At 52.4% G+C, this 12,901-nt stretch overlaps 1 protein-coding gene across 1 annotated transcript in view; it reads right to left on the bottom strand.

Annotated features, from left to right (window-relative positions):
• Positions 1 to 7,983: 7,983 nt before the first annotated feature.
• The window catches only part of PNPLA6 (patatin like phospholipase domain containing 6), a 19,476-nt gene continuing 14,558 nt past the window's right edge, over positions 7,984 to 12,901 (bottom strand). The window contains exons 23-30 of the mRNA XM_015571529.1: positions 12,551 to 12,667; positions 12,395 to 12,464; positions 11,848 to 11,964; positions 9,753 to 10,054; positions 8,811 to 8,927; positions 8,540 to 8,636; positions 8,325 to 8,434; positions 7,984 to 8,233 (exon numbers count right to left, since the gene is read on the bottom strand). Of these exons, the coding sequence (XP_015427015.1) occupies positions 8,159 to 8,233; positions 8,325 to 8,434; positions 8,540 to 8,636; positions 8,811 to 8,927; positions 9,753 to 10,054; positions 11,848 to 11,964; positions 12,395 to 12,464; positions 12,551 to 12,667 (1,005 nt within the window). The 3' untranslated portion in view covers positions 7,984 to 8,158. The remainder of the gene's footprint in view (positions 8,234 to 8,324; positions 8,435 to 8,539; positions 8,637 to 8,810; positions 8,928 to 9,752; positions 10,055 to 11,847; positions 11,965 to 12,394; positions 12,465 to 12,550; positions 12,668 to 12,901) is intronic.

The following is a 12,901-nucleotide window of genomic DNA, read 5'->3' as shown; positions in this document are numbered from 1 at the left end:
CTTAATTTGCCTAACTTTGCCCCTATTGCCAGCAATCGAGTCTGTTTTCCCTGCTTCAGTTTTACAAGCATCGGTATCGTTGCAAGCCAGGCTGCAATGGCACCTATATTAATGGAATTAGTTGCTGGGTATAGAATGGCTGCATCAGTGACGTGCTTTAAATATTCTGTTCAACCACAGTCAGATTCCCTCCCAAGAGGCTCAATAATTTACATCTCCTGGCCCAACAATGTGGCCATGCTGACTGATCATTCACCCAATTCTCTGATAAAATCTGACGTTTTACATGTTTTTAACATGAAAACTATACTTGAGGATTGGGAAAGAAAAACACTAAAAGAAAGAAGACTAAAATTTGTCTGATTACTAGGAAAGTTGAGCATGTTGTAAGTTTGTTTTTTTGCTGTTTGTGTTGTACTGTTACATATTGTATACGTTTCTACTGTTTACATAGTTCCAGTGTCAACCTAAACTATATAAAGACCCGAAAATGGTGTCGGGACGAGGAGCATGTACCACGGGGCCAAGCAGCTTTGATTCAAGGTATGATGTTTCCCGGGTGTGTGCCCTTGGGCAAGTCCCTTAACTCCTTGTGTCGCCCTTTCTCATTGTAAATGGAGGTAATAATATCTATTTCAAAGGATTGAACATTAAATTACTTTGTACACAGAAAGCACCTAGAGCAGCACCTGGTATATAGTAAGCATTCAATAAACATTAGCAATTATTGACCTTTTTGCCTACAATTTATTTTGCAAATATTTCCTTCCAGGCTGTTGCTTTGTCAGTCTATTTTCTTTGTCATGTCATCAGATCTGTCCGTCTTTTTTTTCATGGCTCTGAGTTTCAATAAAAGCAAAACCAGACATTTAAACTGAACCCAGAGTAAGAAACTGGGAAAAGAGAAGAAAATAGCAGCAGTTATGTCTGGGCAATGAAATTTGCATTCCTTTTTATACTGTTTTCCAAATGTTATAATGAACATATATCATCTATAATAATAAAAGTGCAATATGCAAATCGACTGAACGGCTGAACAGCAGAACGACTGTTTGGACGACCACACCATGACACACACTGGTGCCAGGCCAGCGAAGGCGGGTGCGATGCGATTGGTCAGGGGCCTTGCCATTGCCTCAGGATTGCCCTGCAGAGGGAGGCCCGGCCACCGGCAGGCAGGGTGATCAGTCAGGGGGGCTCCCTGATCACCCCAAAGAGGGAGGCCCAGGCCACTGACTGGCAGGTTGTGGGTGGGCGGGACCTCCCTCTGTGGGGCGAGAGATCCCAGGGTTCCTGGACTGTGAGTGGGTGCAGGCCAGGCTGAGGGACACCCCCCCGCCCCCCCACCCAAGTGCATGAATTTCGTGCACTGGGCCTCTAGTGAATATATAGTTCCAAATGAACGCATATTACCTTTACTTTCATGCTTTGTTTTAAAATTTTATTTTAAGCACGTGGTAATCATTTAATACATAATGGAAAAAGCATTACCTACTCCCCAATAAATGTTGTTTACACTAAAGGACAAAAAAAAAGCAAGGAGTTAGTCAACTGCTGCACACAACCCTTCCACAGCCCTCAGAAGAAACGCCCTGACATCTCCACCCCCGCGGCAACAGACCCGAGCTTCGCAGCAGGATCGCCCCCTGGTGGCCATCAGGAAGGGGTGCGTGCCTGTGTGTGCGCACGTGTCCCTTCCTCTAAGAATCTGTCTCGTTTTATCTAAATCACAAAGCAACCCTTTGAGTTGGGGATTGAATTATGTAAAAGACAGGTGGCAAATCTGAGTCCCCCACCTGACAAGGGCAGAGTCCCCTAGCTCTGAGAAAAGTCCCAGCTCAGTTTTATTTTTAATCCTCAAACTTGGGTATGGTTTTTTAAAATTGATTTTTAGAGAGAGAAGAGCGTGTGTGTGTGTGTGTGGGGGGGGCATTATTCAATTGCCTCCCACAGGTGCCCGACCAGAAATCAAGCTGAAAGCTACGTATGGGCCCTGGCCTGCCGTGGAATCAGAGTCATAACCTTTGGTGAACAGGCCACACTCCAACCAACCAAGCCGCCTGGCCAGGGCCACACGCCTGTTTTTAATCGCTGAGTGCTCTGCTCCCAAAAGCTCCCTATCCTGTCTGTGGGTCTAACTCCCATACCACATAATTCACCCATTGAAAGTGTACAGTTCAGGGGTGTTAGGGTATCCACCGAGCTGTGCGACCATCACCACTCGTCGAGAACGCTTCCACCACGGGATGTGGAGAAAAGGGAACTCTCGTGCACTGTTGTTGGGGATGTAAATTGCAGCCATTACAGAAAACAGCATCAAGTTTCCTCAAGAAACTAAAAATAGAACTATCATATGGCCCAGCAATCTCACCTCTAGATATATATGCAAAGGAAAGGAAATCTTTATCTCGAAGAGAGATCTGCCCACCGCCCATGTTCATTCCAGTGTTATTCACTATGGCCAAGACAGGGAAACAACCGATGTAGCTGTGCCTGGCTGGCTGGGTGAAGAGCTGTGATGTACACATATTATTCAGAATATGGAATACTATTCGGCCTTTAAAAAGGAGATCCTGTCATTTGCAACAACATGGATGAACCTGACATTATGCTAAGTGACCTAAGTCAGAGAGAGAAGGATGGATACTTCATGGTAGCACTTACATATGGACTCTCAAACAAAAAAGAGGAACGTGGAGCCAGTGTAGCTCAGTGGTTGAGCATCGATCCCTGCACCACAAGGTCGCTGGTTTGATCCCTGGTCAGGGCACATGCCTGGGTTGCAGGCTTGAACCCCAGTGGGGGCTGTGCAGGAGGCAGCCAATCCATGTTTCTCTCCCATCGATGTTTCTATCTCTCTCCCTTCCTCTCTCTCTAAAAATCAATAAAAACATATATATATATATTTTTTTTTAAAGTAGAGCTCATAGAAACAGAGAACAGAGAAGTGGTTGCCAGAGGCTGTGGCGTAGGAGGTTGGGAAAAGGGCACAGAATTCCAGCTATGCAATGACAAAGGTCTGAGGACCTGATGTGAAACGTTGTGACTGGAGTTGATAATGCTGTGTACTGTGATTGAAATTTACTAAGAGAGCGTAACTTAAATGCACTCACCACAAATAAGGTAAATAGGTGAGGTGATAGAGGTGTTAACTCCATGGGGAATCCTCCCACAATGCACACGTATCACATTGTGCACTTTATATATTATACAGTTTTGTTTGTCAATTATACAACAATAAAGCTGAAAAGAAGAACATTTCGCCCGGCCAGTGTGGCTCAGTGGTTGAACATTGACCGATGAACTAGGAGGTCATGGTTGGATTCCCGGTCAGGACACATGCCTGGGTTTCAGGCTCAATCCCTAGTGTGGGGCATGCAGGAGGCAGCCGATTGATGAGTCTCATCACCGATGTTCCTATTTCTCTCTCCCTCTCCTTTCCTTTCTGAAATCAATAAAAATATATTTTAAAACTTTAAAAAAAAAACCACTTCCATCACCCCCAAAAGAAACCCTACACACGTTAGCAGTCACTCCACACCCCCCTCCTCATCCCCTGGCAGCTGCTCATCTACTGCCTGTCTAGACACTTCGTACAATAAATCACTCATACCGACGGGGTCAGGCAACATGTGGCCTCTGTATCTGACTTCTTTCCCTCAGCATAATGTTTTCAGGTTTCATGCACTTTGTGGCCTGTATCAGGACTCCATTCCTTTCTATGGCTAAGTAATATTCCTTGTGTGGGTAGAAATTTATCCATTCATCTTTTGACAGGCATTTGATATCCATTTATCATCTGATGGGCTACTATGAATAATGCTGCTATGAACTTTCAAGTACAAGATTTTGATGGACAGGTCTTCTCCCTTCTCTTGGGTAGAGACCTAGGAGGGGTTTGAGGGGTCCTATGGTAACACTACGTATGAGAGGCCTTTTAACTTAGCCTCCCAGATCCTGGGGTCTGATCTGGCTGTCAGCTCCCTGTCTGACCTCTACATGGCCATTTCCAGAGACCAGGCCAGAAACACACCACGCAACCCCTCTTGTGAGCCTGACCCCATCAGCGTCCTCCAACTCCTGCGAGCTGCATGCAGGGGAGGTCCTCTGACCTAGAACACAGGCCCTCACTGGAACCCCAAGATTTCTTGGCATTAGCTGAACCTCAAGTTCTGGAACCAGAGAGAAGTCGCCTGGAAGCTCCAGTGGAAAGCCAGCTAACTCAGTTAGTCATGAATGATGTTAACGAATCCTTGCATCGATCTCCCGGAATACACTGGTAGGGTAGGCCCCCCTGGCTGGGTAGGCCATGTGACTTCTTCTGGCCAATGAGCCGTGAGCAGAAATGCAGTATAATTTCCAGGCCAGGGCATTTAATTGCTGGGGCCCCAGAGATTTCTTTCCCCTGCTACAGAGGCCAGATCCGTTCCAGGCAGTGGCTGCTGTGTCACTCTGGTGGAGTGGGGAACGTGGGGAAAAACTCCCAAGTGACCTGTCACAGGTATATCCTGAGAGCAAGAAATCAATTTTGCATCGTTTTAGGCCCTCAAGATTTTGGGGTCATTTGTTACTGTAACTTATCCTGACTGATACACCAACCCATCCACCTAACCTGGCTCCCGCCAAGGTCTATTAGTTTGCTGGGGCTGTCATAATAAAGGACCACAGACTGGGGGGCTGCAATAGAAATGTATTTTCTCCCAGTTCTGGAGGCTGAAGTTCAAGATCAAGGAGTTAATAGAGTTGGTTCCTTATGAGGCTGTGAGGGAGACTGTCCCACGCCTCTCTCTTAGCTGCTGGTGGTCTTGGCGTTTTTTGGTAAATACATGACGTTCTCCCTGTCTTCCCTGTGTGTGAGTGTGTGTGTGTGTGTGTGTGTGTCCAAACTTCCTCTATGTATCAGGATACCAGTCATGGTGGATTAGGACACCCCCAAAGACCTAGTTATCTCTTTAAAGATCCTCTCTGCCTGTAGAGTCACATTCTGAGTGCTGGGGCTTAAGACTTCGACATATGAATTGAGGGGCACAATCCAGGTTATAACAGACTCCACTCCAACTCCAAGGTGCCAGGGGTCCCATCCTGCCCAGGATGAGTGAAGGCTGATACCAGTCTAAGTTGGTGAGACTTGGGACATCTTAGCAGGAGGTTCTAGGGGGCTCCTTCTAGGTCCATGGAGGACTTCTTTCCTGGGGATCAGTGCTGCTCCCAGGACTGCAGACTGCAGTGGAAACCTCAACAAACCCACCCCTGGGGAAACAGCACAGGATGGTGAGAAAGCTTCCGGACATGAACCCTGACTCATCTCCCAACAGCTGTGCAGCTTAGACACCGCTCTGAGCCTCTGTTTCTTCCTTTATATCAGCGGTTCTCAACCTTCTGGCCCTTTAAATACAGCTCCTCATGTTGTGCCCCAACCATAAAGTTATATTCGCTGCTACTTCATAACTGTCATGTTGCTACTGTTATGAATCGTAATGTAAATATCTGATATACAGGATGGTCTAGGCGACCCCTAGACCACCAAAGGGGTCGCGACCCACAGGTTGAGAACCTCTGTTTTAGAGGATCATAACGTGTTCTCCTTAGAGCTACTATGAGAAATCAAAGAGAATACACCTGCTATATGGCAATCCTGCCATAATCAGTTACCACTGCTATTGCTGCTGCTGGTGTTCATATGTGCTTACAAGAAAGGGGAAATTGCCCGGCCAGTGTGGCTCAGGGGTTGAGTGTTGACCCATGAACCAGGGGGTCATGGTTTGATTCCCGGTCAGTGCATGTGCTCAGGTTTTGGGCTTGATCCTCAGTAGGGGGCATGCAGGAGGCAGCCAATCAATGATCTTCTCATCATTGTTTCTATCCCTCTCTCCCTCTCCCTTCCTCTCTCTGAAATCAATTTTAAAAAACATATTAAGAGGGGAAATTACTGTGGTTTCATTGTGGTTCAGAGAGCGTGGGAGACACCTCAGGCATCTTTTCCTCATCTTCAGGGCTTGATCTCATTCAACAAACATTGATTGAGCACCTACTAGAGTCAGGAGCTCTTCTGTGAAGGGTTCTTTCTCACATCAATGTTTCTCTCTCCTCTCCCTCACTCTCTCCTCTCCTACACCCCTTCCTTCCACTCTCTCTAAAAATCAATGGAGAAAATATCTTCACTTCTTGGATCAGGGGGAAAAAAGAAAAGGCATTTCCAGCGAACACGCAGGATGTGCTAGGCACTATGCCGGGCACAGGGTGGGAGGTGCACAGCAGGCCCGAGAGGGAATTGGAAGAAACAGGAATTCAAACCAGGTGGTTTGATCCAGGCCAGTGGCCCGCGCTGCCTCCCAGGCTACACATCCTCTCCCTGGTTTATGGCGAACTGTGTCCCTCCCACCCCAATTCGTGTTGAAGTCCTAGTCCTCAGAGCTTCGGAATGTGAGTGTTTTGGAGACAGAGTGCTTAAAAGGTAATTAAGTAAAAAAAAATGAGCCTGTTATGGCGGCCCTGACCCAATATAATGGGTGTCCTTAGAAGAGATTACGACACAGACACACAGAGGGAAGACCATGTGGGGGCACAGGGACAAAGTCCAAGTGGAACCAACCCTGCAGACACCTTGATTGCAGACCCGCAGCCTACAGAGCCCTGAGACCCCCAGCTGTGGTGCTTTGCCTGGAAGCTAGGACTCTGGGACGCTCCAGCCCCTCTCGAGCTCAACCCAAGCCCCCCTGGAAGAGCAGTGCCCCCAAACGCACAGTCACCAGAATTAGGAAGGAAGCCCACCTCACCCAGCAGGCTGAAATTGCCAGGCTCTTCCAGGCCAGGAGGGAAGCTTAGAGGAGCATGTACACAGCCACACACAGTGGGGCCTACACTCAGCCCCAGGGCTGTTCTTACCGCCGCGTTCTCCCCGGACTTCTCTCTCCCCACAGCACCAGTCTCCACCATTGTCCTGACACTCAGACGTGTTCCTGGCACAGCTCTCTCCTAAGTGCCCACCCCCAAAGGTCCAGAGCCCCGGCCGCTCCCCTGATGGTCCCTTCAGCTACTGAAACTCAACAAGTTCTAAATGGAGTCCAACTTTCCCGCCCCTCTCCTTCCCCCTCCTTCTGCCTCAGTAAGATGTGCCCCCACCACCTATGCCAACCTCCCCTCATCCTCCTTGGCATCCCCAACCCCGCCTCCCCCACTGCCCACTAATCTCTCTGTTCTGCCCAATTTTATTGTAAATATTTCTTGGGCATTGTCTCTCCTCACCGTCTCCACGTCCGCTGCCTAATTTAGGCCTCGTCATCTCTCCCTGGTCTCTGGCCTCCAGCCTTGTGCCCCTAATCCAACCCCGCTGGCAGGAGAGTCCAGCAATAGAAACACCTGATGAGGCAGATGCTATCAGCACCCCCACCTCACAGGTGAAGCAGCTGAAGCCCAGAGTTTTGTTAAAAGGCCGGACTGTGGTTTCACAGAAGGCAGTTTGGCTCCACACTCTTAAGCTCTTGACCAACATGCCAGGACAGTGGGCAAGAGTGCACAGGAGGGACTGGCTCATTCTGTGTGACCTCAGCTGAGCACACAGTAGGAACAATGCCTGGGAAACAGAATAAGGTCACTGCACCCTGTGCCTGAGTGTACCTGTATATGCACATGTGCATGCACATGGCGTGTCTCAGGAACCAGACTCAGCAGTGCACATGACAGGAACACACAGAAAACTTGAAGTGCCTGCACACAGTATGACCAGCCCAGGGGCGGGAGAATGAGTGGCGTCAGGACAGGCACCCAGGGACATCTGGGACCCCCAGGGCGGGCATGTAGCATTTGGAGGCCCTGTGCTCAGTAGTGGGGCTACAGGTGGATTCTGGGATGGCACTCACAGCTCATGGAGCTCAGCCAGAGGCTGGGTGCATGGGTCACTGTGCAAGCTTCAGCCCCAGCTGTCCTCAGCATGGAAGGTGGGGCACGACATCCCCTGAACCCAAAGAATGACATGGGCCCTCCTCCGAGAATAGAGGTTTATTGGGAATGACGGTTCAAGGTCCTCAGTGCAGTGCCGCCCTCCTCGTGGAGGGCCAGCAATCCAGTGTGTGGGCCTGGAGGTCCCGGGAGACCAGGCGGCCACAGGCACAGCAGCAGGCGGTGGGGGAGCAGCCCGCTCCGGGGGCCCCTGCGGTCCTCAGGTGTCTGCGGGCGAGCTGGCAGCGTCCTGCGGCAGGCAGCGCCGGTGCCTGAGCCCTGTCTTGTCCTCCTCCTGCGGAAAGGAGCCCCCACACGTCACACAGAGCAGGTCCCGGGGCAGGTCACTCCGCACAACCGCCCGGGGGCCGGGCGGCTCCTCTCACCATCTCAGAGGCGGTGCTGGGGCTGGCACCCTCGGGGGAGCCCCCTTCGTCCCGTGAGCAGTCAGGTCCTGCGTCCTCCTCGTACTCCGTCAGGCAATCTGACTCTTCCCCTGGAATTCGGGGAGCAGCGTGACAGTGAGGGGACATGGCGGGGCTGGCATTTCTAGCCACATCCCACTGACCCCGGGCCTAGCCCGCCTCTGGAAGCGCCTCACCATCAGCACAGCCATCAGAAACATAGCTGGTGGGGGGCTCGATCCGGGACACGATCTCTGCCAAGTCAGTGAAGCCAGAGCTGGGGAAGGCCAGCACCTGTGGGGACAGGGTGAGGTCTCAGAGGCTCGTGGTGTTCTGGGGTGCTGGGGTGCTGTGCCTGGGGGACATGTCCTGAGGAGAGTTCTCTGGTCGGAGATGCTCAGAGAAACCCAGGGAGTCTGGGGTCACCTGAGGTCTGGGAGACCCAGGGGGCTGGGGGTCCCGGCTTACGTCGGCACGGCGGCTCTCAATCAGGTCAGCAGACCGCCGGTCTGTGAGCATCTTCTCAATGACGTCGCCCCGGCTCCAGCCCCCAAACACAGCCTTCCCGTGCTGGTAGCCCACATCCTGCAGGAGGAAGGGGACTGGGGCCATCCACACTGCAACTCCCCAGATGCTCCCTGCTGGTCCGCTTGCTTAGCCCCACGTTGCCTGCCCCTGGCCTGGCCCCTCAAAAGCTGCTGCTTCGGGAAACTAGCATCGAGGCTAACCCTATTTTGGAGTCAGCCGTATGTAGCACTCTTGGCCCATGTCCTCCATCCTGTGCCCCTGCCAGACATTACCAATCCATCACTTCATGTTCTTACCCACTAATCCCCATGCAGTGGGCCAAGTACCAAATGACTTGAGATGGTGGTGGAAACCTTATTTCAAGTTCTCCAAATGTGCAGTCTATTTGTGGGTATCGCCAGCTCCCATACCCAGAACAGACACCACTAACCCACCAGGGCACACTGTCCCCATCAGCCCTGAAAGAGCATCAGACATGTTGTACCCGGGTCTCTGGGCAGCAGCTAATGATCCGTTTTAGGTGGCATGGGCTATGGCACATTCTTCAGGGCCAGTGGCACATGACACACACTGCTCCTTCCCTCGCTTACCTATGGCAGGCATTACTAGTTGATCACTGTCCCCATGCCCACCAATGCAGGAATCTACACAGTGCTTCAGGTAGTGCAGCTGGCACATAAGCAGCTTAGTTCATACACAGCATGTGGGCAGCGTGTTCCACTGCCACATCAATACGGACATCACTAATCGATTACTGTTCTATTCCCCACAGTTCCCAGTTGGGAAGGGAGTCCTAGAGCCGTTCCCCTTGTGTTGCTCTGGGCGTTCAATAGTAAGCCCTGCTGGCCCCGCACTGATACCAGGCCACTCCCACCCACTCACATAGATCTGGTCGAACTTCCCGAAGTCCATGGTCTTGAAGCAGTCGATGGGGGGGCGCAGGTACTCGCAGTAGGAGCTGGACTTGACAACCTCCAGCTGGCGTACGCAGGACACGTAGGCCAGGCGGGACTGAATCTCAGCCATGTCTGGAACCTTGATCTTATTCGTCCAAGGGTTTAGCCGCTTCCACAGCAGCCACCAGCCAGACAGGCTGTCCCCGTAGGTGCTGAGGTCTGTCTCGTCCTGGCTCCCGACGTCAATGGCAATGACTGTCTTGGCACCCATGCTGCGGGCGATGTCCGCTGTGGGGCCAGGGGGTCAGCGGGTGGCTCCCCACCAGGGCCCAGGGCAGAAAAGTTCAACCCAGTCCCACAGACACCATCATGCAATGTCACGCAAAACCCATGCAAACAGCATGTTGGCATGCAAATGGCATGGAAAGTGATGCCCATGATGAGAAGACAGGGTCAGATGGCGGAGCTTTTAGAGGTGAGGAACCACGCCAGAGGGATGTAGGGGTTGGAGACAGAGGGATAAAAGTGCTGGGGAAAAGGCAGGACAGAGAAGTGGAAGGAGAGTGACGTAGAGACAGAGCCATAAGGACACGTGGAGACGGAGATGCAAGTAGTGAAGACGCAGGGGACGGGCCACAGAGAGAAATGCAGGGAAGCAGAATTAGCAAGAGGTTTGGGGAGGAGAAAGAGATCAAGAGTTACAGAAATGGAAGAAGAGAGAGTCTGGGGCTGTGACAAGGGACAGAGAGCCAAGAACAGGAAAGCAGAACAGAGGAGGTGATGGGGAGGGGCCCGGCAGGGAGGGTGGTGTGTCCGTGGGTCCATGCGGCCCACTGAGGGGCCCTGAGTGGGTCTGGGGAAACCTGGGGGGACAGGGACAGGGTCCTATAACCACACTCAGCCCAGAAAAACAGAGTCTCTGTCAGACTTTCCATGTGTCCCTCAGGAGCTGGTGTGTAAGTCTGTGCGCATGCCCACGGCAGGAGTCCCTGCTGTCTGTGTGCGTCTCCCGTCCACGTGTCTCTGTGAGCACACACACCTCTGGGCATGCTACATCTCTGTCCACATCCCTGGGCACGTCTGTATTCATTTAAGTCATCATGCAGCTAGATCAACGTCTGTGTTTCCTGTGCGTCCGAGTATGCCTATCCACCTAGGGGCTTACACACACGTGAAGGTGTGTGGTCATGTTAGTACAGGTATGTGTACAGAGCACATATACAAGAGTTGGCAAATTTTTTCTGGAAATGGCCAGCAAGAAAATAATTTCAGCTTTGCAGGCCACATGGTCTGTGCCACAACTACTCAACTGTGCTGTTGTGGCCAAAAAGCAGCCCCAACCATGAGTAAATGACTGGGTGTGACTGACACAACCAGGAAGGGGCCGCTGTGACCTCAGGCCAGAGTCTGCCCAGCCCTGGCGTACAGGGTTGCAAGTGTGTGCGCAGCCAGTGAGGGTGCCTACTTGTGCATGCACGTGTCCGGGCGTGTAAAATTTTAAATTGCAAACCTGCCTGCCTCTTATCTGCACACAAGTCAGAGGGTGTGAAAAGATACTTGACTTGGTCTCGTAGGTGCCCCCCCACCTCAGTGTGTACGCTTATGCACGTCTTAGGAAGCATGAGGGTGGGTGTGGGCAGACTGGTGTGAGAGCACATGTACCCAATTTCATCAATGCATGTGTTTTCATCCGTGCACATGCATCTAACCTTGCGCACACAAGTACCCTACCTGCCATCTGAGCATCTATGTCAATGTGCACGTCAGCAGATGCCTGTCAAGATGTCCCGTTCTATCCCATGTCCGGTGCTGTGTGTACATGTCTGTGTGCATTCATCTGCATCTTACATATGGGTACACTTTCCACCTGCACATTCCTGTCCTCGGCTCATCCACATATCTGCTAGTGCATCTGTGTGTGTGTGTGTGTGTGTGTGTGTGTGTCCAGAGCCCTGCACCGGTCTGCTTGCACACACGTCCTCCTGGGCACCTGTCTGCATGTGTGCCTGTGCATGGGCCCACTCGCTCACTCTTTGCCTGTGTGCATGTGTGTGCACATGAGCGAGCGGGCAGCCACTTGCCTGGCAGGTTGTTGATGTAGCCGCCGTCCATGAGGAGGTGCCCGTCCTTGGGGTCGCACAGCGGGGGCAGGTAGCCCGAGAGCGTCATGCTGGCACGCACGTATCGCCATAGGGAGCCTGCCCAGTGGGATACACAGACACAGACACGCACAGACACTCTCAGACACGCTCAGAGGCCCGGCCAGCCCGGTGGGCTCGCTGACCTGGCACGTTGTTGACGTAGCACCCGTCCACCAGCAGGTGCCCGTCCTTGGGGTCGCAGAGCGGGGGCAGGTAGGGGCAGTAGGAGGCACTGGCCCGGACGTAGCGCCACACGCAGCCTGCAGGGATGGCGTGAGCGGGTGAGGTGCCCGACTATTTCCTGGTCCCCACCCTGAGGACAGACCTACCTGGGACCTCTGGGGCATTAGTGGGTGATGGTTAGTGCTGGCAATCAGGTCAGGATGGACGGTCACTCGTGTTAACAGTGTCCCAGGCACTTGGCTGCCCTGCCTGCCCCCCTCCCCACGTGGCCACAGATGCTGTGGGGCCAGCCAGGGGCACCCACCATCTTTGTGAACACGCATGGCCGAGGCAGTGATGTCCGTAGTCACGTTGAAGTACGGCAGCCACAGGTCCTATGAGGACGAGGACCAAGGTTGGGGAGGAGTGGGGACACGCGTGGACAGGGGCAGGGACAGAGCAGGGGTGGGAGAGGGCGCACCTCAATCTGCTTGTCCTGGAAGACGCGGTGGATGCTGCGGTTGAAGGCTGACCCCGTGAACATGGACGTGGCGGGGTAGGTGAGGTCCAGCATGGGCTCCAGCACGGAAGTCATGCTCTAGGGGCAAGGGGGGCAGCTGGGGTCAAACAGGAGTCACTTGGGGTCGCTAACAGGTGGTCACTAAGAATGCCGATTGCTCAAGCTGGGGACTGGGGCTGAGGTCGCTAGCCAGAATGTGGTAGGGGTCATCCAAACTCCGGAAGGTATTCCGTTAAGCGTCCACAAACTAAATGAGGAAAAGGTTGGCAGAAACCCAGGAGCTCCCATGGGATCGTTTTAGGGTGCTTCTGG

Source organism: Myotis davidii, unplaced genomic scaffold (assembly GCF_000327345.1).
Source record: "Myotis davidii unplaced genomic scaffold, ASM32734v1 scaffold648, whole genome shotgun sequence".
NCBI classification, from domain to species: Eukaryota; Metazoa; Chordata; class Mammalia; order Chiroptera; family Vespertilionidae; genus Myotis; species Myotis davidii.
Note: the sequence above shows the minus strand (reverse complement) of the source record. Positions and strands in the feature narration are given on the sequence as shown.